Source organism: Topomyia yanbarensis, chromosome 1 (genome assembly GCF_030247195.1).
Source record: "Topomyia yanbarensis strain Yona2022 chromosome 1, ASM3024719v1, whole genome shotgun sequence".
NCBI lineage: Eukaryota > Metazoa > Arthropoda > Insecta > Diptera > Culicidae > Topomyia > Topomyia yanbarensis.
This window is the reverse complement of record NC_080670.1, coordinates 9,381,791-9,407,521: the sequence shown is the minus strand read 5'-3', so window position 1 is coordinate 9,407,521 and position 25,731 is coordinate 9,381,791. Positions and strand designations below refer to the sequence as shown.

The following is a 25,731-nucleotide window of genomic DNA, read 5'->3' as shown; positions in this document are numbered from 1 at the left end:
TTCGATTATAGAGGTTTTAATCTTATGGTCGGTTGCCTCTTTTCGGGATAGAAAAACCCCTAATAAAAGGGGCAGGGTTGGGAATCGAATCCAGGTGATCATCCTTCAGTGATTTGTGATTCGCTGGTTACTTAAGAAGGTATAGGTATATGTTTAGTCTCTCATTCCACAATACAAATGCCAATGAGAAAGTTCTCCAAATACTATTCTTTTGTTCTTTTGGTGATGCTGAAGGGGGTCGTTGCGGCCTGTTTCCAGTGTGGACTTACTTAACCTTCCGGTGAGTGTGCTGAATTGTACAATAGTAGTACATATTTTGAGAACTTATTTGTCAGCCTTGTGGAATCGAATATTGCTTAAAGTGTCAGTATTATGTATGTGTATGGTTGTAGGTTTTAGATCGGCGTCTCTCTACGATATACTGAATAGCATAATCTCAATACCATCATTTTTTTGCTCACTCCAGCTAATCCCAGGCATTGTTGAGTTTTTGCCCATTAATAAATCAAAAAGTTTAAGTATTGTAATCTCTTGCAGTTTTCCGCTTCTCCAGAGAAAAAAAAAGTTAACTAAAATGATACAGAGAGGAAAAAGATCAGTATGATGAATAAATATATTTTGGCCACTCAGTATGGTTCAACGGTTATGAAACAGGAACATACTTAGTCATCTTTTGTGATAGAACCACTTATTTGAATATTAAGTACTTTTAAATATATTAAAGTTTAGTGCCCCGAAGCAGCTGGCGAATTACGACTATATAAACTAATCTGGTTTTCATCACGTGCATAATTCCATTTCAACATCTCCGATTGATCCCGGACAGTGATTGCCATCGGCTCAGACACTTTTGCGCGTCATGCATTCACTGACTCACAATCGAAATGTGCCTCGACCAAACTGGCGCAACGCGCCCATTCCCCTTACTGAGCAAAAGGGCAGGGTAAGAAAGTTCTGCAAATACTATTCGTAATAGATTCCACTTCTCCGTATCGCGACATAATTTATTTGATGTAAACTGCCTCACTGCGCAGTACCAGGTCATGTATACGAACGTCCACCATGTCATTTTCCATATACACAGGGATTCTTGGTTCTATTGTTATTAAATGTTCGCACATGACTTCGATGTTCATCGGGGGACGTCGAGGCGATACAGATGTCATCTATAAAAACTACAATCAAATTCAAGTCGCTAAATATTTTATGAATGAATCGTTGAAATGTTTGCGAAACGTTGAACAAACCTAACTGCATCCTCGTAAATTCTAAAAAACCTGAGGGGGGTGATAACCGCTGTTTTCGGTATATTACTTTCCTTTACTGAGATTTGATGGTATTCTTTCTGGTATTCTCCGGAAAATAGAATGGTTTATGTAGCTAAACAATGCTACTCGGAGAATGGTACTCCCACAAGCTCGAATGTGGTGAGTTTAGGATACTTTCGGCATATATTAAAAAACTGTTACGGTGAAAGCCTCATATCCGTAGCGTAGTTCTAGTGTTGTATTTTATCAGCATTCCGTGCAGTGTGCTATTTTGCCGTCATCTGTGAACTTTTACCAGTGCTTCGAGGATAATAGTTATCTTTATTCTTTGCTTTGTCAAATCATACAATTGGGCAAAATGCAATTCTGGCCAGCCAGAACCTGTTCTTACGTAACGGTGGAAAAGGGTTTTGCAAAGTGTACAAAATTTCTGTTCTGTATAGTATTCTGTCGTTTACCACATAATCTCAGGTACTTCGATACTCAATTCGAGAAGGGAAGTCTGACCTAGTTCTGCTCTATTCAATTGGCGGGGATTTGTTCGGATCTGGCTATTCTTCTGACTTTTTTTCCTAAACATCATTAAAATCCATGCCTACGCATAGCTAAGTTGTAGTTTCAAGACTACTGAATTGACAACTAAAGTTAAAAGCTAGAAGACACTGCCAGTTTCTAAATTATAGTTTCCTTCCCCGTTCACTCGATTAATTGTTTCAAACGTACACGAACAGTGTGTGTCATTTTTAGATTTAGTGTCTAACTAGCAGCCCAGTCAGCTGTTAACTACTGACAAGTAGAAAACGAAACACGGAAAACCCGACTTAAAATTATAGTTGCCTAATTCCAAGTCATAATCTGGTTATTTATCATGATCGATCGAAAGCATCTAAACTCATTTGTCAAAATTATTATATAGAAACTTCGCAATGTGCTCCAACCGGTAAATTCTACCAACAAGTGTCGGCACCAATCATCTAAAGAGAGCTATGATATTTTCCTCTATACTGTAGTAGGCCCGCTATATAGCTTAGTTACTTTCCATACTACCGTTACTATCGCAAGAGTTACTACTACAGCTGAATAGATCCGGAACATCCGGCAGGAATCGGTTGTAGCTAGCGTCACGGTTACGAGTTGTCTTCTGCACAAACGTTTCAGAGTTCCTTCTGTCATCCAAAGGACGTTGTTGCTGTGGATGTCTGCGTAGCAAAGCTGGTTGCCGTGGAAGCACCGACGGAAGATCGAGCACACTCTCCACGATGAAGTCCGGTCGAATGTGTTCATCCAGGTCGGCTAGGGTTTTATCATGCCCTAGGCGGAGATCCTTTGGCAACGGTAGCCAGATAGTGGCGCCCAGTTTAGTCTCGATACCACCCTACATCCCCATGGTGTTAATCGTTTGTGGGTTTCAAGTCCATAGAAGACGACACAGTGATAGAGAGAAAGAGAGAGAGAAGACACAGTGGCCGTTGGCACGAACCAGTGATCAAGAAGGAATTAGTAAAGCGTGAATGGTTTTGATCTCGGTAAATGTTTTAACTGGTATAGGTTGAGAAGTAAAATTTTTTTAGTATATTGTCCAAAAGACTAAAGGATTCTCTCTAGAAGATGCACATCACCTCCGGTCATGTGCATTTTCTCATCGAATCCTGTATTTTTGGTAAAACAAATACACTTTCTCAACACAAGAGCAAATCAACACTCACTTACCACCGGCGGCTATAAGGATCCATCGTACGTGTCTAAGCGATCGCGATCGAGTTCCGGTCGCAGGATCCGATTTCTCTTGCCTATTTTCCCTAACAAACTTTTCGCTTTCGACTAGCAAAGTGTGTTGCAATTATTCACAACAATGTACATATACAAACTACCAGAGGCCATCCACTCGAGAGTACTTTTGATCAAGTTTTGTTCTCAACAAGAGTGTCTCGCATGGCTGCTGTAGAAATAACACATGACATGCTCTCTCGCTAACGGATTAAGTTTCGACTCACCTGCACGTCGGTTTCCAGCTTATCACCAATCATGGCACACTCGTCCGGCTGCACTCCCAGGTAGTGACAGGCGGCATAGAAAATGTTCCGTTCCGGCTTCGCCCATGGCAGATCTGAGGAAACGAGAATACAATCGAAATAACGATTCAGAGCCAACCTGTCGATCTTCTCCCACTGGGCCGCCGAAGGCCCATTCGAGATAATTCCCAGCAAATAGTGCCGACGGAGCGTTTTAAGCATGCTAATGACCTCCGGACTGGGGGTGAGATAGCGGGTGCGATACTCCAACCACCGGGAGTACAGTTTCTGGGCCAGATGTTTGTGACCGGCGGGTAGGGCGTCCATCCACAGCTGAGTGCGCCACTGGGCCAGTGGCATATCCGAATTGTCCGGACAGCGGCGTAACGCCGTCAGGAAGGTGATGCTAATTGCGACTGCCTGGTCCCGGGGCAGGTCGTGTTCGTTCAGCAGCAGATCTGCTATCTGTAATGGGAAGCAGGATAAAAAAGATTTTTTGATCACCTACAAACTAAACATTATACAATCCGAATTATGGGTAAACAGTTTGTTGCACCTTAACCTCACTTTATTTGAAAATTAAATGCATTTCGACGGAAAAACAATCTCATTGAGATTCCATCGAGAAGACGCAAATACCTATCGTGTTCTGTCGGCTACGGTCGCCAGAAAAAAAGAAAACGAAAAAGTGAATGAACTTCATAATATGAAGCGGGGTGACATACCCAAGAAGATTATTTTGGATGAACATCATCAATCTATTTCAGGGCATGCATAGTACTTGGTTTAGCATTTTTATCTGTATGAAGATAGACTATAAATTCAGCTACTAGATGAGTGTATTTTTAGTCATGGTGCCTCATAAACCGATTTACAGATTTTCTATTTGCGGTTATTAATCACAGCCAGCTAGAAGGAACTAATGACCACAACGTGTCGTCAGACATTTTTCTAATGTTGTTTTTTCTATGAAAAGAAAAAAAAACTTGTTTGCACGTTTTGGAACTAATGGGTATGTAGCTTGGTAAGTAAATAAATCGTGCGTTTCGACTAGAAGCTTTATAATTTGGAAAAAGCACCTAGAGGCTCAAGATATCGATCAAATTGCGGGATTCGGTAAATGAAAAAAAAAACTGTGATCAATTTCGTACTAAAGGATCTTAATACACCGAACGCAATGAAATTGTGTCAAATTGAGAAATAGTGGACAATCATGAAGCAGGCACTCCGGAAACATTCTAAAAAAATGAAATTGGAAGGAGAATTGAGAGTCTTCACATAAATAATCATGAGCAGTGCTTAAGAGGAAGGTACGTGCATTTGAATGCGTGAATTTAGGGGGACCTTTTCTTGCCATTTGATTCCGTACACCCTTTACCTTTGAATGAAAATTTGCGAAGAAACTAGTAATAATTGTTGATAATTGGCGCACTAAGTTTATTCAAACTGATACATGTTACTTGAAGATGTTTGCAGCACCCTTAATCCAATTAGGCTACGGGAGGGAACTCAAGACTCTTCACAAATAGCTCGATGTTGAAAAAAGGTTAACGAGACGAGTGTCGGGTTTTCGTCGTTGGTAAGCAGACCCAATTCCAATTTGTAGACAATCTAGTCCACGTAGATTGTGGAACTCTTCAAAATATCATTGATTTTAGCGCATTGTTAGAGTGAACTCCTAAATATTACTAATAGTTTCAGTGAATATTTCCGTCCATAGAAGATTTCTCGCGTGTTTTTTGAAAAGGGCCAATAAGCATACTGTCAAAATTCACTTTGAGAGGAAATATTGGACAAACCATTAATCGCCGATTATAAATCACAACAGCAGACGAAAGAGAAAACTTTTCTCCTTCATAAAATGTTAACCATTCTCGGCGAGCTACGTTTTGTCTGGAATTTTCTCTCAAAGTGAATTTTGACAGCATGCTTTGAATTTGTTGACTTATGATTTTGGTTGTCGTTATTACAAATACTGAACTTGTTTTCCCACCACATGCCTTCGCACCGTTATCCAGCCTCATCGCCAAGCAGACGCCGTTATACAGTACTACGGAAGCCATCGGGCGCTCCGACGCAGTCCCAGCTAGTGACCAGACGAATTCCTCTCATCAGAATCCGATACCAGCTTAGCCCTTAAATGCATGAACATCATTTTTCTTTGGTACTCATTTTTCGAGATGAATACGATCTATATCTCTTGTTGGGGCTTTATGTCACAAAATTCGGTATGTTGTCAAATGGCAACAGTATGCATTTAAGGGTTAGAAACAGGTTTTTTAGCTCCACGTTGCACTCGATGAGACTGCACAGAATGGTTCTCGACCATGTGGAAGACCCTCTTTTCGCTAACTCATCGGCTTCTTCATTCGCTGCAACCCCACAATGCAGATATTTGCATACCGATATCTTCACTTCAGACATACGGAGGTGTATTCTTGAAATGCATATATTTCAGCTTGAAAAACTGTACTTCGCGTGGCACCGAAAATCGCTTCACATTTAAGCCTTTTTTGAGATTGAATAGCTTTTTTGAGTTGATGGTACTTTTGTTCTAGGCCACAGAACTAGCTAGGCATATGTTATTCAATTGCAGTTGTGGAGTATAACCAGTAAACCATTCTTGGTATGCCGTATAACTTACTCAATATGTGCATTCCAATGCTTTAGTTTTTTTTATTGAGTATCAATCCCAGATACTTTCCTCCAGAGGACATTTCAATTACTTTCCCGTTAAGCAAAAGTGTGGATAAGGAATATTTCCTTATTCGAGTAAATAAAATTATGATTGTTTTGGAGGGATTTATGTTCAAGTCCTCCATTTTACAATTCTTCGAAGTGAAGTTCAATGCAGATTGCATTCTATTTGAGTTAAGATAGTCACATTTTTCCCTCAATAGTATTACAACATCAGCTGCTAATCCAATCACTTCGTATCCCAATCCAGATAATAATTTCAATAGCTAATCTACAACCAATGACCACAAAAAGAGCGACAGAGCTCCAACTCGCGGGCATTCCTTATTTGTTTTCATAGTCAGTTTCGTATTTCCAAGCGTGTTAGTTATTAGCCTCGATTTGATCAAATTTGTTGTGTAAATAACAAATTCATGTTTCCTCATGGCGTACCGCATTGAGCTATTAGATGCATTATTAAAAGCTCCCTCTATGTCGAAAACGGCTACAAGTGAGATTTGTTTTACGATAAAATTTTCGTTTTCCGCCCAGCGTGTGTAACGCATCTACTGATGATTTATCGCTTTGTTGTCCGCATTGAAACTTCCTCAGTGAAGACTGTTTCACATACTCTGTTCTAATATATAGGTTCATCATTTTTTCCATTAGGCTTTTCCAATCCGTTTGGACCTGTTGAAGAGGCTCGTAGTAACTTTTCTAAGTGTCTAGGTTTTTGTTCTACGTCCTTATTGGAAGTACGTACGCTTTTTACAAAACTACTCCACGGTGACGATCTGAAAATGTTTCGTCGTTATCGACTCTGTTGTGCTCCAAGATAATATAGCCAATATAGAGGAATAGTACTTGCTAAAGGCCATGCCGATCATCGTCGGTAGATGTAAGCTGATAAATTTCGAGTGCTCGGCCAATCCAAGGCGTTGCGAATATAACTTTCAAGCCTGTGTCATCGAGATGGTGGAATCTATCCGTGACTTGGGAATGTTACTCGACAGAAAACTTCGTTTGGTCGACCATATCGCTGCAACAAATGTAAAGGCTTTTGAAACATTGGAGTTTTTGGAATGAAAAACAGTTGATTTTGTAGATTTCTGTGTACAGAAGTCTATACTGCGCACTAGTCTTGAGCGGTACCGTGTCATAACGACCGAGATCATATCGTCCGAAGGTGATGCGTCAAAATATCTGAAGACGGATGTACGCCATAATGCCCCGGACTTTAAGCCGCAGCTTTATTTTCGGATCTTTTACGATGCACCCCTTGTGCGTCATAATGCCCCGGACGTTATGCCGCACATTCAATTTTGGATGTTATGTCGCATTCGATATGTTGGACACTGTGACGCGCTTTTAGTTTCGGATTCCAATAAGAACTGCGTCATAATGTCTCAGGTCATATCGTCCCAAAATTATATGCTTCATAACGTCCGGGCCATTATAACGCACAAGGGTGCGTTATAAGGCACGCTTTAAAGTACGCAGTCATCCTAGTGAAACAAAACGTTCGAGATCCAAACTGCGTTGTAAAATCCGGGATTATATGACGCACACAATATTGGGATGTTATGAACAGCCCCGTGAAAACTGTTTGTTGCGTGAAGCTGCCACCAAATGCCAGTAGCGCTAGCTACGTTTCAAATGTTCAAGGTCTGTTTACATCAACTGTACAACCCTGTTTAAAAGTAGGATACAAGTCAAAATGAAGTTTGTTTGCATCCGATAAGTTTCAGGTCGAGTTAAAAACATTGGCTTGTAACGATGTGAACGTTGCTTAAAGTTCGCTGTCATTTTTGGCAACTAGCCGAGCCAGGAAGCCAGCTTATGTTGGCTTCACTAATTTTTGAAAGAAACGTCAAAACATTCACCCTCTTGGTTATGAAACAGAGACACTCTGTCATAAAGTCCAGGATTCAATGACGCGCTCGTAGTTTCAGACATCGTGGCGCATAAAAACTGCACCATAGCGTCCCAAAGAATGGTACGTCGTCTTGGACATTATGACGCATTAGGCAGCGTCATACCCAAAAACAAATGAGCATCATAACGTCCCAGATGGTATGACACACGTTAGCTTTCGAATATTATATCGGAGACCCTTAAGAACTGCGTCATAAGAACCCAGTATCTGTGCGTCAAAATATCCGAAACAATGAATGCGTCATAATGTCCCGGACTTTGTCACGCACCACCCTTAAGACGTTATGATATGAAAGAATACAGCTTAGAAAAGCGTGGAATGGGGTCATATGGGCAAGCTCAGAGTTTTTCGACGATTTAACCTATTGTCTTCAACCGCAGAAGTCAGGATGTTTTGGCATTTTTATCGAATGCGAATTACCTGAGTATGCGCCCTGCCCGGACAAGCGCCAATAATTTAGTGTGTACATGGAAGGGGAACGCTTATCCAGGATTTAAGTTATGACTTATCCTAAGTTTATAAAGCAGATCAAGATTTCCGCGCCAGCGTCATTGAAATAAAATGTTGAATGTTGCGGTCAACGGATATGCCGCGGAGAATATTGAATAAAGCTAATCCTAATTTCGTTTTTAGACAACATTTTTATAAGGATTCTGTAAATACACTCAGGTTTTTTTTTACGCGGGGGATACGAGCCGCGTAAATGAAAACCGCGTAAATGAAAACCGCGTAAATTTCAAAATCCGCGTAAATGAAAACCGCGTAAATTTCAAAATCCGCGTAAATGAAAACCGCGTAAATTTCAAAATCCGCGTAAATGAAAACCGCGTAAATTTCAAAATCCGCGTAAATGAAAACCGCGTAAATTTCAAAATCCGCGTAAATGAAGACCACTTAAATTTAAGAATCCGCGATAAAGGGAACCTCATTGATGGATACCGCGTAAATTCCAAAATCCGCGTAAATGAAAACCGCGTAAATTTCAAAAACCGCGTAAATGAAAACCGCGTAAATTTCAAAATCCGCGTAAATGAAAACCGCGTAAATTTCAAAATCCGCGTAAATGAAAACCGCGTAAATTTCAAAATCCGCGTAAAAAAAAACCGCGTAAAAAAATACCGCGCAAAAAAAAACCGCGTAAAAAAAAACTTGAGTGTACTATGAACGAACCAGGAGCTACTCGAATCTAAAAATAAAATCATAAGACAATTCAACCGATAATGTATATTACAATTTTTCGGATGAAAGACTTCAGGTTTAAAAATTTAACAATTTCACATCTACTTCAATGTGGAGCACTAACAGAAAACTAAATTTTAAGAAATTTTAAGTAGAAGTTACCTGCAGATTTTTTTAATATCATCATTACGATGTTTGAATACGAAGTACGGAGTCTTTTCTGGGAGACAATATTTTCTGATCGGGTTATTGTGCAGACGATTTATTAGGGAATTCAACCCGGATGTCGAACGAGATTCGTCATCGAAGGTTTCAACTTCCCGTTTAAAATTGTCATTGTACTCCATATCACTATAACTGATGTTCTTTCGGATCAAAGATCACCCACTAAGTATCAAATATCTTGAAGGTTCGTCCAGATAATCTCAGATTTGGCCTGTCCAAAGCAAGCAATTGAAATTACTGGCGACAAATATTTTATGAAGGATTACGAAGCCTACGTACCCGTCCACAAAATTGAGATCGACGGTGAGGTTACCGATAGGCACAAAGTCATTAGGATAATTTTTTTATTAGCAATACTGCAAAGTGTGCCGTATGGAAAGAATCCAAATCATCGATTGCCCTAACACGCGTACAACCTGCACCCGGATAATCTGAAGCGTTCTCTTAAAAAACACTAAACACTATTTTGCAGAAATATTAAAGAGAGCTACACCATTCTGCACAATAAAATCATAATGGAAAAATTCGACTCTAACGATCCCCTTGTGGGGCATCGGTTATGTTGCTCCCTAAAAACTATAGACAGATAAGATTCCTTATAAAGACTAATTTTTTGCCTTTGCCACATAAAGAAAGGCTATGCAATCACTTTAAAAATCGACTTTTTAACTTGATGCTTTGCGGTTTAAATTTTTGTGACGTTTTTATATGCTTCATATTTGGGGATAACACCATTTATTGTGAATAAATCTGAATAGAACTGAAAAAGTCGTTCAGTTCAAATTTCGAACAATAATTTAGTATTTATCTGCAAATGGCACACTTATTCTGATTTATTTTATATGATTCCACTTAGTTAACTTATTTTATAAATCAGATAGGGATTTCAATGCCTCTAAGCCCTTGGCGGGGGCTAACCCGGCCAGCCACACGCTACGGGCCTGTCTACAGCATATAGCCAGGATAATCCGGTACACAGATGTTGTAGCAAATTCAACGAAACGAAGAAGCGCGGACATCTTTCCCCGGGATGTACAGGTTTACTGAAACAACTAATTTTTAAAGCCTTGTTAATCACAAATTATGATATTTAGCATGACACTCATAGTTGGTAAAGATCCAAAAACAGAAGCATTTGAGATTGTTGTAGGATTTATTTAGATTTTCACGGAGAAAACAGAGATTGAACTATGGGTGCTCATCTTACCCTGTCCTACCCTATCACTCCGTCACCGCCTGCACTGAAAACTTCACCCAAAAACAGTCTGCAGTGTCCGAATAGTTTATCTTATACAGAGGCCCACATTTTCCTATAACACTATCTAATCTCCACTTGAGCAGAAGAGTGCCACCACAAGACGCAAAACTATTGTCGACAGGGCGAAGAGGGATTCAACCGGGAAATGTGCTATTTTTAGAACCCACGGTCAGTGGAAAACAAAGCAGAATGTATGTAGGTAGAATTGAGGAAAAACTCTTACAACAGCGACGACGTGTAAAATTTGGGGGACACAATGCCGCTACCGAAATGGTTTCTCGCCTGTCTGCGACGTTTATTTGGATGAGCAACCGACTAATAATAACAGATTATCATTGTTGCGTTTTATCTAGTAATTCAAAATAAGTAATAACGTGGTACAGAGACGAGAGACGTCATGTTATTTTTGTTGTTCGTTTCTGTGGTGATATCGAAGCCGGTAACACCGTTGTTTGTGGTGATAGTTTACTAGGTATTCTAGGTACTAGAAATGCTGAGGTTAATGAACTAAACATCTATAACTTAAGCATTGTTGCATCAAAGCAAGACATCGTAATATATCTAAATACTCAGAATTTTAATAATTATTAAACTACCGGTAAGTTTATTTATCATGAAAATAACAAATTGCTACAGACATATACCGAGGTCTTGCTTCAATACTCCTTTAGTTTTAATCCAGGTAAGCTGGAATCTCGGGCCTCATTCTCACAGTCACGTCACCTAGTGACTAGAAGAAAATTTTCTTCTAGTCACCAAATGATGTGACTGTGAGAATAGGGTCCCTCATATTATTGCACCTAGATTTATCAGTGGTTACTGTACTGATGGCCAAGATCAATCAGAAGTCTTCAACTTCGATTGTAAACTACGTCGCCAAAGCCAAACGGTACATACACTTGCTAGGTCGATAGGTGTGCTGGATAAGAGCACCCTTTACATTATAATTGGAAAATTGTTTTTGTCATAATTCTTGTTTCATTTTTCAAATCTGGTAAAAGTGGAATGTGACTGAAGAGATTCTTTATCCAGTGCTATCATTAACTCATTTTTTGATGTTTTGCGACTTAGTCCGGTCTGACTTAACACCGACCAAATATTAGGTGAATTTGGATATTTTGCTTGAACTAACCTTTTTTTTGAATGGGTAAACGTTTTTTTCGCTCTATGTACCTAACAGAGCTAACGCATTAACAGAAACGCGACGAAATAACTGAATAAGACGCTCGAATGCGGTCTATTTTAGGTGTAAATTTTGCTAATAGCGTGCAGAATATACCTTTCATAAGGTTGACGCACGGGAAATACTTGGTAAGACATACGAAAAAATGCGTTCGTTTAAGTATTGGTAGACCTGTTAAGACGAGGATCGAAAGCTATTAAACGCTAGACACTTTCCGGTTCAATGGCTTGGTTCATCTCAGGACCACAAACGTGCCATACGCCTGCGTAGCTATCCAGCTATACGTAACTTTTATCCCATATTAAGATGACAGACCATCGCAGAACATGACCTTCTTTCAAGAAGGACAAGTTTTGCTCTCTTGGCTGGCCTACAAATTAGAAGCGCATCTAGAAAAAATAAAGTTAATAAAAACAATTCGATCAACCTCCGACTGAACGACGTGTAGGCGGAAAATCATTCCTTCTCCAAGGAAAATAAATAAAAAAAACTAAATGTTTACCACATTTCACAAAACACATACCAATAACCCAGCAAATGATGGAGATCGACTTTAAGCGCGAGGGACAAACGAGCAGCGAAAGAACCGAGAAACCTTGCGCTGCTTCTATCCGCCGGTGCTGCGTGCTGCTAAGCGATGGAAACCCAAAGTAAATATTCTAAATTTATCCCACAACTTGTGCGCTCTTTCCGTGTTTCGACTCGACCCACAAAGGAAAGAACATGCATTTCGACTGCGGAGAACACGCGCCCCATCAGCCGACCGTTCGCTTGTAAGCTGGGTAGTGCGGAATTTTCCATTTTTCTGTCGTAGCTGCTGGAAACACGCTCGGCTTTCGAATCCATTGAAATTCATAAAATTGCATTTGACAAACAAAAATCGCTACATTTTCCTGCTTTATTACGTACACATTCTTTCAAAGTAGAATAAAAATGAAAACACATACAAAAAAAATTGTATCGATCACCGCACAATCACTGCCCGTCGGTTAGGTCTCAATCGCCGAAAAGTTTTTTGCCCAGTTCCATCATTCGATGATTCCGGCACACCTTGAGTGCATCGGCTTTCTTCAGTACGTCAGCCACGGTCGGATTGGCGTCGACCAGCTGTGAGAGGAAGTCCTCGTAGGCAAGCTTCACATTCGGTGGCAACGTTCCGATTTTGACCTTCCGTAGTGTTTCTATAATTCCGGCAGCCCAGCCTGACTCGACGGCGAACTCGGAAATCCACGGAATAAGCTTGATAATGCCGCTCATGGTTTGCATTCCAAGAAACCACAGTTCCATGACTTCGAACCAGTACTCCTTGTACGCCATGGAGACGACCAGTGCCTGGGGATCGTTGGATTCATCGATGTTATAGGCATCCCACAGAAACCGAATCGTAGTTTGAATGTAGCGGCAGATTGAAAAGTCATTCTTTTTTATCTTGGACGCCTGTTGCTTCAACAGGAGTAGCCCCAGAACGGATAGATGGCCGTGTAAAACTAGATTGTCGGGGGTGTCCTTCAGTTCCGGCAGGTTGTCAAAAATGAAGCGAAGCATCTGGGCAAACACGGCGCTTTCTTCAACTAATTTTGGTTCCAGTACTGTGATATTCATGAAAATGTTGCACAATGAGACGATGGCTGTCCGGGAATCTTTCATCTCATCCAACTGCTGTTGGGTCATCTCTGGGTCTGGTTCGTTCATGCGCTTGAGACGTTCGGCACGAGGAACCGGGGGTTTCTTGTAGTGAGCGATTGACCAATGAAAGAGCAGACAATCGTACAGAACCTGTTCCTCTTTTTCTTTGAGAAAGATTTTACGAGCATCCTCTTCAACGACAAGGTGGCACATTGCTGGAAGTGTCACTCGAAGAACGTCTGCCGGAGCTTGCTCTCGTGTCGGTTCAGTCCTAGCTTTAATGCGATGATCACGCGATTCGTAAAAAGATTCATTGGCTAATTGAAATATGAATGGGATCAATTTGAAAACCTGTGCCTTCAGAGCAGATGTTTCCTGAGCCAACCAAGCACTGAGAACTCGGATCATGGCGCACGCGAAGGCTTTCTCCTTTTTCTGCAGTTTATCCTTTCTGGTTTCATTTGAAAGTTTGGTGAAAACAGACAAAACTGCGGTAAAAGCACCCTTCAAACCAGTATAGACTTGCTGCTTTTCCTTCTGCTCCAAATCTAGCTGATCAGTTGACATATAGTTGATCGATAGTTCCAAGATGATGAAGCATGCTGTGATGAGGTCACCTTGGACTAGTACCTGATTGAAACTTTTGTTTTCCATTTGCATGCGCACTTCAATGGCCGCTAACTGCAGCAGCAACAGGAAGAACTTTTTCGGACAATCCTGATCACTGAGCGTCCACTCAATACCCAAAACCTCCAAAACATTAGCTGTCAATTTGAGCGTCGGATCTCGCTGCGCTTTCCCGATTTTACTCTTCAGAATATCAGTCACACCTTTGTACAAACATTCCGGCCAAATCTCTCCCGAAACGGATCTTGAAATCAACTCCTTCCTGCAGGTAAACAACAGCACCGTTATCATTTCCGCTAGCTCAAATTTTCGTTCAGCATGGTCCGTCTCGAAATCCAACGAAACTCGTTGCAGCAAAGCATGGAACAAAGTGGGATCATCCTCCCAGGAAGCTGCACCAAAATGGCTAACCAGTGTCACGATCAACGTTAGTGCCTCATCAATCTGGAAACTTTGCTGGGTGTAAACTTCTGCCATCTTCTTGATCACTCCATGCTCTTTCAAAGCCTGTCTTCCAGCCTCGTGCGCAGCAATACTCTGCAGACAGTGATAGGCCTCATTGATCACGATTAGATTATCGTCGTACTCATCATCGTCGCAAGTGGACACGATCCCCAAAAACACTGGAATACTATCCAACATATCCTGGTGGGTCGCAAGCTGTTCATCATCACAAAAACTGCTCAAAATCGACAAAGCAACACTTTGATAAGCGGAAGCGTCCGGAGCATCCTTGTTACCCAGCAGTCGACGAATGAAATCGAATCCGATCGAGTCAAACAGCAACCGCTTTCCGGCCTGGGTGCAATCCTCACTCTTGATCAGCTTCGTCACCATGAACAAGGCGGCAAATTTTTCCGTATCATTTTTAGCTCCCTTCAGTATAATGGCACATTTCCGAATCGGGTCACTAATCTGGTCCGACATGTCCGACTGCCTTATAAGGTGTTAATTCCCGATTGCCAAAGTCCGTCCACTCAAGGTAGTGGATTCTACACTAGCTAAGTTTCGTGTCCGAACGAATCCGCGGGCAAATCTCAACTGCCAGCGAGATGATCGAGCATCAAGAATGTCGTTGGTTGAACACTGGGAGCAGGCCGCTGTTACTCTTTCTTGGCCGATTGAATTTTCTCTCCCGAAAAAAGGGGGCGCTTTTCCGTCGAGAGAAAATGGGATTTCCACGGGTACTATGCCAAAATTATCTCTCCGAAATTGGCATTGTCTGGATTTGATTGCAAAATTGGTTGTTAGCTGAATTTCGGGAGTTTTTGGGTAATCACTACGAAATTAACGTAACGTAAAGTGTAACTAACATGCCTTCGTATAATTAATATATTACAATTATAATTTGTTGTTCTTTAAACGTTTAACTTGTAACACTCGGAAAATGCAAATATTTCTCGACATGTGCTTTGTTTTGATTGGAATATCTCTTTTTTCTTTCTTTTGACATTTCTACGCTTTACGTATGCATGAATCGAATGAATTCGCGAATGAACGTTACAACAGCGCACGTGCGCACAATATTTACTTCAAGTCTCGACAAACATATGATTACGGCCTAAAAGCCAACTGTCAAAATCCACTTTTAATGGAAATTCCGAACAAACCGTTACTAGCTGAACACAGCTCACAACAATTTATGAAAAAGAAAACTTTTCTCTTTCGTTTACTACCAACATCTTTGATTGGCATGTAACGGTTTGTCCAGAATTTCCATTCAAAGTGGATTTTGACAGTTGGCTTTTAGGCCGTAATCATATGTTTGTCGAGAAGTCTACCAATTGGAAAGGTCGTAAGATGTGTTATGGTTCTTTATGCGAATTCAAATGTGATATAAGTTAGGATGAAAATATTGCGCACTTCCCACCAACCTGGACTCCGCACTTTTAAAGTGCGAGTGATCTCAAAACTGCGAGCTGTCAAAAAACATGTATTTCAAGTGATAGAGATGGTACTTTCATAGACAGACCAGTCGAACTAACCAGTCTATGAGAAGAATTCAATGGAAGAGTGGTAAGTGCGCAGTGCGGTTAGAATCCAGGTTTTAGTGCCACAAGCAATATTTTGTCTGAAGATTTCGGACAATAAAAGACAATAAAGATCAATACAATCATTAATATAGAGTATGAAACATTGTGGTATCCAGGGGAAACATTAAAATTATTTGCGCGATACTAGGAATAATAGACTCGTAAACCAGACAGTCCTTCAATTGAAAAATCTTGTTTTAACACATTCGTCGTTTCTGATACTTGTGCCAAACCTAGGGGCAGATCACTTGTGATGAATTTTCAAAAATCAGCTCAATTAAATGCATTACTTTCCATTAAAATAGAAATTCTTAATGTATTTTGCGTTACGTGCAATGTATTTTGCGCTGCGTGTAAGACGTCAAAGCCCTACAAAAAATCAGCCCTACATTCAACAAAACGTCGAACAAAGTGAATCAGCGTAGGACGTTTGTTAAACAAAATTTTCTGCGAAGGAGTCCAAAATTGATGCAAAAATGGAAATTAAATGCATTTTTTTCTAATTTGATGCAAATTTGTTATACATTTCTAGAGTTGTCTGCCCCTAGTGCCAAACCCTGCCTAACGCATCATCACGCATGTTCAGCTGCATTTTTTTTGTATATAGGAGCTTTAAAGTAGAACTGGAACTGAAACAATCAAATCCCCAGCAGACGTTTTTGTTTTATAATTTCGAACAGCTTTGCTTTAAAATTTAAAACTGCTATCGGCGCCGTTATATTTGTTGCTGATTTTAAAACACGTTTAGAACTGTGTTTTAAATACATAGAGAGTATTCAGCAAAGGCACTTGAACCAGATACTGGAGCAAAATAAAATTGAGTCGCTGAAATTATGGCGAGAGATGGAAGCAGCCGCTGAAACTGATTCTGGGGACAGCAAATACTGGTTTTAAAATTTTCGGTTTTATATTATAAAACTGTCAAAATTATGAATCTAGAACTGAAAAACTCCTGAACATGCCCTTATGATGGTCATAAACGTCTTGCACGTGAACGTGAAGCAAAAAGACTTTCGACAGGCAAAGTCAATCAATCGCTTAAATGAACAAATTTCTTTTTGCGTGTCATTCATGCAAACATGTTACCGACGCATGACTTCAATCGTATGATGGATATATAGTTTGGGCCAGGATTAGATCAGTTGATTGAAAGTAAAAATTAAATACATGGTTAAATTCTGTGGTCGAAGTTCTCACCTAAGAGTTTTTTATGTCTTTTGAATTGATTTAAAGGAAAAGTTAGACGACAGTTTGGTTCCAGTACTTGAATATGAAGCGCTGCTAAATAGGAAACGAATCCTCGTTTATATAGAATACATCAGACGTGACTCCCGAAAGATATTGCCGTGATCGGGATGTAACTTTGAAACGATGTGAATGTAACTAATGAAAACCGTTATAAAATTAAATTAAAGCTGAAAAATATATTTTTGGTCAAAAAAACCAGGAAAATTCGTGAATAATGAAACGAGAATTCGACAGTACGGTTAAGGACCGGAGACAAATGATGTAGCTTTTTTGGGTGGTTTTTCGACCCTCCATCCCTCCTCGTAGCATTTTGTCACAAAATTCTACCTCCTCCTTGTAAATAACGTAGCAATTTCCAGCCCCCCTTCTGCAACACGGCTGGGGATGAAAAATAAATAAATATGTTTTACAATTCTTTTAAATACATATCCTTACAACATGTTTGACGGTTTTTCAACAATTTCATTATAACAGCAAATTGCGCACAAAACAATCCCATTTCATGACAAATATAGTGTCGTTTTATGAATTCTATATGTCTTGAAGCATGAAGACTGAAGAGATATTTTTTCAGTTCACAATTCGGCATCTGCCAATAATTCTAAGAAGTATACGTTCAACCTATTTAGTAATTTCTTTTTTTTTTGTTGGATCCGAAGAGCTATCAAACTAAGTCTCCTAGTTACCAAGATTAGCTAGCAAGTTAAATTCGCGCCCATTCGTTTTTTTTTCGAGTTTGCAATTCCGGGAATCGACAAAATTACCATACGAAAAAACCGCGTGAAAAGTAACTTGTAAATTTATTTCTTTTGAGGATGAAGGAGGATCATTAAATTATTTTCTCTAATCAGTGGATTCCCGTATAAATAAATACCATTCCAGAAATCTTTAGAACCATTTCGAAACTATTCATATAATATTCACCATATTGGGAATACTACTGATATATTCCACCATTATAATTCAACTATTATACTACCATACTTATTTAGTTACCATTTTCAATATCTTCCACGTATCCTATACTGAAGATTTGTATACTACCGTGATACTTTTTTTTATTTCGTTTATAGAGGTTTTAACCTTAAGGTCATTCGCCTCTTCGGGTTAGAAAAATCTCTTATGAAAAATTTCTTACCCTATGTGCGGGGTCGGGACTCGAACCCAGGTGCGCTGCGTACAAGGCAATCGATTTACCAACTACGCTACGCCCACCCCCACTGCCGTGATACGCATAGCAGTCCCATCTGCATAGGAAACCCATATCAAATGGGACTGTTGTGCGGATCACGGCAGTATACTACATTGTACTTTTGCGTCATAGGTTAATATTGCTCTGTTGGTCTTTGTTATACGTATATCGGTTTACGCTGCTCCAAAAACCTGTAGCTTAACATGATCAAAAATCCTCGTCTTACAATATTGCGGTGATAGCTCAATTGGAGTCCACTTAATGTCAACGAAGCTCTCTTCAGAAGATTGTGCGCAACAAAATAAAACTTCATCAATCGATAGAATTGGGTCATTAAGCTATATATAGTTTTCCGTTCCATTCGATAAATTTTAAATCCAATATACATAATATAACATTATTTCAAAAAAAATTCGTTGTAATACGTAAAAACGATTTTTTTGTTTTTTTTAAATAAATCTTATGTGAACTTGGCAACCATACATAGGAAAACTGCGGTTGTTTACATCTGGCCTATCAGGACAACACCCAAAATGATAAAAAACTATATGCAATGGATGGTGTTTATGTCAAATGCCCTAATTTTTTCTGACAGGGCATCATTTTTCGTGAAATTCGATATGTCAAATCCTTCCTTTAGTGTCAAATCCAGACTGTCAACATATTTCTTTATTTTAAATTTTAATATTATTTTCACGTTTCCTGAGTTGGAAAAAAACATTGTTGCAATCACGAAAATCAGCTTTATCGATGTAAGTATTAAAAAACGACTTTTTTTTCTCATTTAATGACCCAATTGAAATGTGAAAACGAAGAATTTTTTTCTCCACCTAATATTTTATGCATCGCCAGATCTAAATATGCATGTCACCCTAATCTGTATAGTTCTTGAATGGTATGTTGTCCAAATGTATACGGAAAACAGCATATTTTGGTATGGTGACTGTTCTTAACGACCCGTTGTTTGTATGGTCGAGCATGGAACAAAGACACTGGTTATGTTCCATATTACAATAGGCAACGGTTAATCTGTTGTCGTACGAACCATATTCAAAATGGTTTTTCAAGTTTGATTCAATGGTTGGCATATGGTAAACATTTATGCGGGAAGTCACTGTCCGTAAAGAACCTAAATATGCTGATTTTGTTTTTATAGCCGAGTATGTTCACAAGTCAATCCAGCTTTTTACTTTTTAATTAAAAGAGATTATAAATGCTAGAGGAAGCAAAGCGCTACTATCTCCATTTATTTACGGACTGAAACATGGGGTCTCGCTCTAGCATGTTGTATCCCATTACTTTGACATGTGTACCAGGGGCAATAGGTGTCAAACTAATGGGCCTAGCATATGTGAGAGCGAGATGATAAATTTTCAGTGTTAACAGCTACATGCGACCTCTAGTAGTTATAATCTCTTTTGTTTAATTGCCCTTTTTTGACAATAATCGTTTACGTCAACCGCCCAGCGAGATTAAGTCATCCTACGTTAGTCCAATGCGTTGGATGTTTATTCAATGAACGCCCGACATCTTCAACTGGGCGTTGCTGTCAGCTGGCGTAAACGATTATTAGGTTCTTTACTGACACAGTTAACCTCACTTTTCTTGACAGTTCGTTTGTACTGTTTACATGTACTTAGAAAAATTTGTGGACTAGATTCGCGCGAAGCAAATCGCAAAGAATTTGTGTGTGTTATGTTTATGCACAAGCGAACTGTGTCAAAAATGAACACTCAGTTCATTTGTGACGTCACCGTAAAAAAATTCAATTGTCAAAAAGGGCAATAATTATCTTAGCCTGTCATTCTGACACCACAAAGGAAAAAAGGGCAATACTTGATTATTAAACGTATTACGAACTGAACAATTTAGACCGCCATTATGGCACGTAAAAAGCTGGATAGCTCAAATGAATACGCCATTTTCAAATGTTACTATTAAAAACAAAGACAGATGATCGGCAGAACTTTCTTCTCAATTATGGTGTCTTTTTATAGATTGCTAATTCTTTTAGAAGGGGCACATTTCAACTGCAGTACGATCTAAGAAAAATTACCTAATAATTAACGATTGTGTTGCGAACCGATGAAAAAAAAAGCTAATCTTATTAGCTATTTTTAAACCAGGACAAAGAATAACGAGTCACAAGGCATCCGGGTCCCATTTACGTCAAATTGCTCGCACTTACCTTGCTGCACGCCTTTGCGTCACCTTTCCGCGTCGGAATCAGCGTATTGTCCATATCGAAAAAGATCGTCGTTATCGGTTTGTCGCAGCGCTGCTGTTGCAGACCATCGCCCCCCAGCTGCTGCTGTTTCGAGCTCCGAAAGAAGTTTACTCCTTCTTCTTCCTCTTCTTGCCTGTGTGGAAAATTTTCAGCTATAGCTGGTACGTTTTTGCCAAAGTAACTTCCACCAAAATTTGCCATTTTGTTTCGAGGTATTTTCAACCGACGATGTTACTGTTATCGCTTCCACTGTTTTAACTTTTTGTTTGCCTATTTTTGTAAATTTTTCAGGCGAGCTCCAAGATATTGGAATTTTTCCACGCGAGCACAATCAAGCAATGAGTGGCAATAATGACCTTCTGCTCTGTGCTTGCCTGGATTGTCAAACAAAAACTGTGAAGTTCATCTGAAAAAGTATAGTATAAAAAGGAAAGTAAGTTAGAAAAGAGAATATTAACCATAACAGTTGGACAGTGCTGCCAATTTCATATATTTACTTCCTCATAGTAGGGTCAAGGGCCGATTTCTTCACTCTCGCTTAACTTTCAAACCAGGTTTAAGGGTTTAACGCATCAGTAAACTAGAGCACTCCAGGTAGAGTGTGGCGAAGACAAATTTTCAGCAGCAATCTGCTTTTTGCGAATAAGTTTGTTTTTCTTTTGGAAGAAAATAAAGTTTTATTTTTTGTGAAAATATTAAATCCAACGTTTGACCATAGTTTGTGTGAGTACAGATCCTAAATTCTGTTTAAGGTTAAACACTTTGTTTTGTGTGGAACACAGAGTCATACCATTTTACTGAACGCTCTATCACTGTTAATTCATTGTCAACTATTGTACACGGTAACCTGTTGTTATATTAACATTGATTCAGGTCAAGGAAATATAAAGGATAATATGACAGTGGAAAACGAGGAAGATGTTTCAAAAGTCTGTATCCGGAAGCATGTTTGTAAGAGATTGTAGTCTGAAAAATACAGACATGTCTGAAAATCTGCCATCGCAATACAGGTCAAAATAGGGACTGCTGAAAAATTAGTTTTATTTTATGAAAATAAATATTTTATTTTGTTCAACAAACTGATTTAAATTATTTTCTTGAGTTGTTTTCAATCGGCAAATGGTTATAAAATCGCAAAGGTTGAGATTTTCGAAGAGCAACAAAACCACGCCACAGTGTTTTCGGGATTTTTTTTAATGCAATTGACTAGCTTAGCATGAAAATAACCGTTTCAAAACAGGAATTTATTCAAATAAAAATTTAATTTCGAAAGCCACTCCAATTGTATCCCGACAAATTATTCCTATAGTGTGGTTCCGATTTTCCATTGCTTCCTTGACCTAAGTTAAGGCGTATGCCGACAGGTTATCGTAAAGTTGTTAAATACAAATTGTTGCTTCTTGTAAATATGTAAACATGCTACGTAATCCGTAAGATTTTATAAATTATAAATATCAAAAAGAAAAAAGAAAAACATTTTCATCGTTCATCAAACTGCAATACTCAATTACTGTTTGAACACAACTGTATTAAATTTTGAAAATCACAATAGTTTCACACACTAGATTACCCCGTAGCACCATCACTCATCCAACAGACGGCCACTCTGCTCCTTTTCCTCCGTCAATGCTCTGGCATCGTGCAGAAACACCGGCACTTCCAATCCCTGCATCCGGGCCGCCCGGACAAACCCTTCGTTCGAGGTAACCGTGATGGCTTCGTGCATCAGTCCGAAGGCAAATATCTGCAAACTTCGGGGTTTTATTTTACCACCCACTTTAATATTTTTCATTTCCTGGGGCAGTGGGACATCCGGCAGTATTCGAACCTTCCGGAATAATTCTTCGGCACGAGATTTTTCCTTCGGTCCTCCCAAAATCGATAGGATCTCGTTAAAGGAGGAATATGCAGTTTCACAGCAGATCAGTTCCTTCCCGTGAAAGTACTGCTCCAGCAGAGGTTTAATTGGTTTTTCACGTTCCCAGCGAGCCTGTTCCGTAAGCAGCGGTTCGTTGTACTCCCAATGAGCGGACCCGTTCGTCATAGCGCTGACGTACGCGATCAGCGTTGTAATGTCCAAGTTTAGGCTTTTGACTGTGGCAGTTTCGGTTCGAGGAACCGGCTGGGATGTTTGTAGCACCAGAACGATAACTCCGATCTGCTGCAGTTCAGTGACCAGTTCATCGTCGATATTGCTCAGGAAGCGAAACACCACCCGCGGAGGTTTGAACATATGCGGGTTGGATTCGGCTGCCTCGACATACTCTTCCGCCTGTTCGAGTATACTTTTTGATCCGTAGCTAGTGCGACCGTGCACAGCGTCGCTCAGCGATTTCGGGTTACGAGCGATCACTTTAATCCATGTTGCGCCTCCATCGGCTACAATGTCCACCCGTAGCTTTGAACCGCGTTCCTCCAGCGGCAAAGGATAATCCACATGAGTCACATTTTCGCAGCTCAGAAGACACTGCACCAGGCAGCCGAAGTGTGTCAAGTTGCTGCACAGGATGTGGTTAACCGAAACCGTTCTGGTGTTCTTTACCTGTAAGACAAAAAAAAAGATAACTGACGGTTCTCACATGTGTATATCCTTACCTTATTAAGAAATTTCAACTCCTGACTGATTTTCTTGGAGATTTTTCGTACTCCGTCGACCGAGTCCAGCTTGGCCAAATCTTCCAGCAGTTTCTCGCCCAGGTCGATTTTCTCCTGGGTCAGACAGGCGAGTTCTTCCAAGGTGTACTCATTGTCCATTGTTTTTGGTTTTAGCTGCTACTATTGTTATGTTGGCTTGGGGACCGCCGAAGAAAGCCCAGGAAATCAGTCCGGAAGCAAATTGTTTGTGTACTATATAACTGTAGTTTGACAGCTTCGTTGCTTTGTCGCGGAGAGGAGAGAGTCACATCGAAAAAACGGAAGGTAAACAAGCCCTGACACTCATTCTCTGATTATAGCAAGCGACGGGCACTATAAAGACAGCACTCGTGAAATTAGATTTTAGATTAGAGAGCTGTTCTATTTTTAGATTTTGTTTATGAATGAAGAGTCACTGCTATTGCAATAAATTGTTGATATAGGACGGTTATCAGCCAGTGATATCTATTTCCTTTTTGTCAGGAATATCTCTGATTCAAGCGAAACTGATGAAACTATTCTCGTCAATAATTGTTATTGTTAATTTTGTTGACAATCTCAAAATTATAGTATAATCCGAACCGCAAATCACCTCAACATTTTCGGAGCCTTCTTTCAAACAAGTCGTTTGCATCGGATTTATGTTCTGTGAATTCCGAGCATATCTGTGTGGTCCTTCCGTGTGTTTTCATTCCAAAAAAATGTGTGAGAAATTGCAACAAAAAACATCCCGCCCCCGGGTGGGCTCGAACCACCAACCTTTCGGTTAACAGCCGAACGCGCTAGCCAATTGCGCCACGGAGGCTGAATGAGCACTGCTTTCATGGATACCAACAGGAGCTAGGTTACCGTTCTGGTAATGATGTTAAAATGCAATTTATTAGGCTAGTGGAATAAGAATGCTAGAGAATCAAAGCATAATGAGCAACACACAAAATATGTATGCTGTATCTCATGGCATACTCGTTTTTGACAGTGCACTACACCGGTGTAGTCGGTGCTACACTCATTCAAACTTGGGTGTAATCAGTCTATCTCTTTCTTGTGTAGCACCAAGAAAAAACGAAAACGCCACCAGTAAAGTTTTGGTTTGAGACAGAATGTCGGCTCCAATGGCATAACCGATTCTAATTAGAATCGAATTAGAAGAATGGGAGGATAACTTTCGAGTAATTTATGAAAAGGGCCGATAAGCCATATGTTAAAATGCAATTCGAGAATCGTTAACACAGCCGTAATAAAAGAAAACTATACACTAACCCATATGAATAAACCATTTCGTATATAGGGTAACCAACCTAATTTGGACCCCTACATATTTTGGACTCTGTTAATGTATTTGCCTCCTACACTGCCAAGTTTCTCTGAATTTGTTTTATTTTGATGCAGCAATTAGTTTGGGTGATATGCTGAGCACGTCGTTAAGCTATTTAGCCATAAGACTTTTATTGAGGAGAGAACTAGTGAAGTTTCCGATGTTCATAAGGGTGAATTCGTAAAAACACATAATTACTGCCCAAAATATATCGTGTTATTGGATTTCCTTAAGACTTTATTGAAATGAAGAACTTCAAAATCCCTATGATTTACATAATTCATTTCGTTCATTTTTTTACTCTCTGAATGAAAAGAAAGTTCTCTTCTCTGAATCTGTTCAATTTTGTACAACTGTTTCTCCAAATATTCCTCAACTCCTGCATACTTTCGAAAATTTTGCGATGGCCAAGGAACGTCGTGTACCAGTGGTTTTATTCTGCGCGACGTGTAACGTGAGGAAACTTATCTCACCTAACTTAAGGTGGCTTTTCTAAAAGTCGGTTTGAGTGAGGTGAGATTCCCCATTACCGTTAAATGGGTGTCTTAGATTACGCAAAATGACTCTTCACGTAGAGTGTAGTTTCAGTTGTGCCAAAATTGATAAATCAAGCTAATGATTTGCCTTACTATCAGACCCGTCAAATTGATAGCATTTGTTTATTAATTGTTGCTAGGATCGTCGTTGTTTATATGATATTATTGTTTACGTGCAAAAGTGTTTTGCAACGTCGTAAAGAGCGGAGCAAACCGACAAGGAAAAAGATCAGAAGTTGTATGACGTGGAGTGGAGGACATAGTCATATTTATATTCAAACCTTAGATTAACCGAGGCATTTAAATATGAACAGTTTTCAAAAATTCCAAAAACTAAAAACGCCATTTTCATTGACCAAAATCTAGCCAATGAGACAACAGTAGATTGTTACCTTCGACTATCAACTATAGTGGCTGGTAAACGAAAATGAACAAATAATGTTGTGTATTTGTCACTGTTCAGTTCCGTTATTTCTCCTCCTGTCCAGTGATGCGGACTTTCATTTTTAAATGCCAACGTTCAATTCAATCTACCGCAACCGAGATTCAAATTTGA

General features: G+C 39.7%; 3 protein-coding genes and 1 non-coding gene across 4 annotated transcripts; all 4 read right to left on the bottom strand.

Annotated features, from left to right (window-relative positions):
- Nucleotides 1-1,569: 1,569 nt before the first annotated feature.
- On the bottom strand, nt 1,570-21,084 carry LOC131676815 (N-acylneuraminate-9-phosphatase). Its single transcript, XM_058956155.1, has 3 exons — nt 20,652-21,084; nt 3,263-3,745; nt 1,570-2,643 (listed from the first exon to the last, which is right to left on the bottom strand). Exons 1-3 carry the CDS (start codon nt 20,889-20,891, stop codon nt 2,296-2,298), a joined length of 1,071 nt encoding a protein of 356 aa, XP_058812138.1. The 5' UTR covers nt 20,892-21,084; the 3' UTR covers nt 1,570-2,295.
- Nucleotides 12,598-15,427, bottom strand: LOC131676813 (neurochondrin homolog). The gene has a single exon (XM_058956153.1). It carries the CDS (start codon nt 14,915-14,917, stop codon nt 12,734-12,736), a length of 2,184 nt encoding a protein of 727 aa, XP_058812136.1. The 5' UTR covers nt 14,918-15,427; the 3' UTR covers nt 12,598-12,733.
- An 835-nt stretch (nt 21,085-21,919) lies between the features above and the next one.
- On the bottom strand, nt 21,920-23,566 carry LOC131676814 (UPF0415 protein C7orf25 homolog). Its single transcript, XM_058956154.1, has 2 exons — nt 23,286-23,566; nt 21,920-23,232 (listed from the first exon to the last, which is right to left on the bottom strand). Exons 1-2 carry the CDS (start codon nt 23,442-23,444, stop codon nt 22,273-22,275), a joined length of 1,119 nt encoding a protein of 372 aa, XP_058812137.1. The 5' UTR covers nt 23,445-23,566; the 3' UTR covers nt 21,920-22,272.
- A 489-nt stretch (nt 23,567-24,055) lies between these two features.
- On the bottom strand, nt 24,056-24,129 carry Trnan-guu (transfer RNA asparagine (anticodon GUU)). Its single transcript has one exon. It is a non-coding gene; the product is annotated as a tRNA-Asn (tRNA).
- Between the last annotated feature and the right edge of the window lie 1,602 nt (nt 24,130-25,731).

Coding starts and splice junctions, on each gene's coding strand:
- LOC131676813 (XM_058956153.1), bottom strand. CDS start 14,917: ATGTCGGACCAGATTAGTGACCCGATTCGGAAATGTGCCATTATACTG.
- LOC131676815 (XM_058956155.1), bottom strand. CDS start 20,891: ATGGCAAATTTTGGTGGAAGTTACTTTGGCAAAAACGTACCAGCTATA. Junction 3,746..20,651: donor ACGCAAAGGCGTGCAGCAAG/GTAAGTGCGAGC, acceptor TTCCCATTACAG/ATAGCAGATCTGCTGCTGAA. Junction 2,644..3,262: donor AGCTGGAAACCGACGTGCAG/GTGAGTCGAAAC, acceptor ATGGGGATGTAG/GGTGGTATCGAGACTAAACT.
- LOC131676814 (XM_058956154.1), bottom strand. CDS start 23,444: ATGGACAATGAGTACACCTTGGAAGAACTCGCCTGTCTGACCCAGGAG. Junction 23,233..23,285: donor AGTTGAAATTTCTTAATAAG/GTAAGGATATAC, acceptor TTTGTCTTACAG/GTAAAGAACACCAGAACGGT.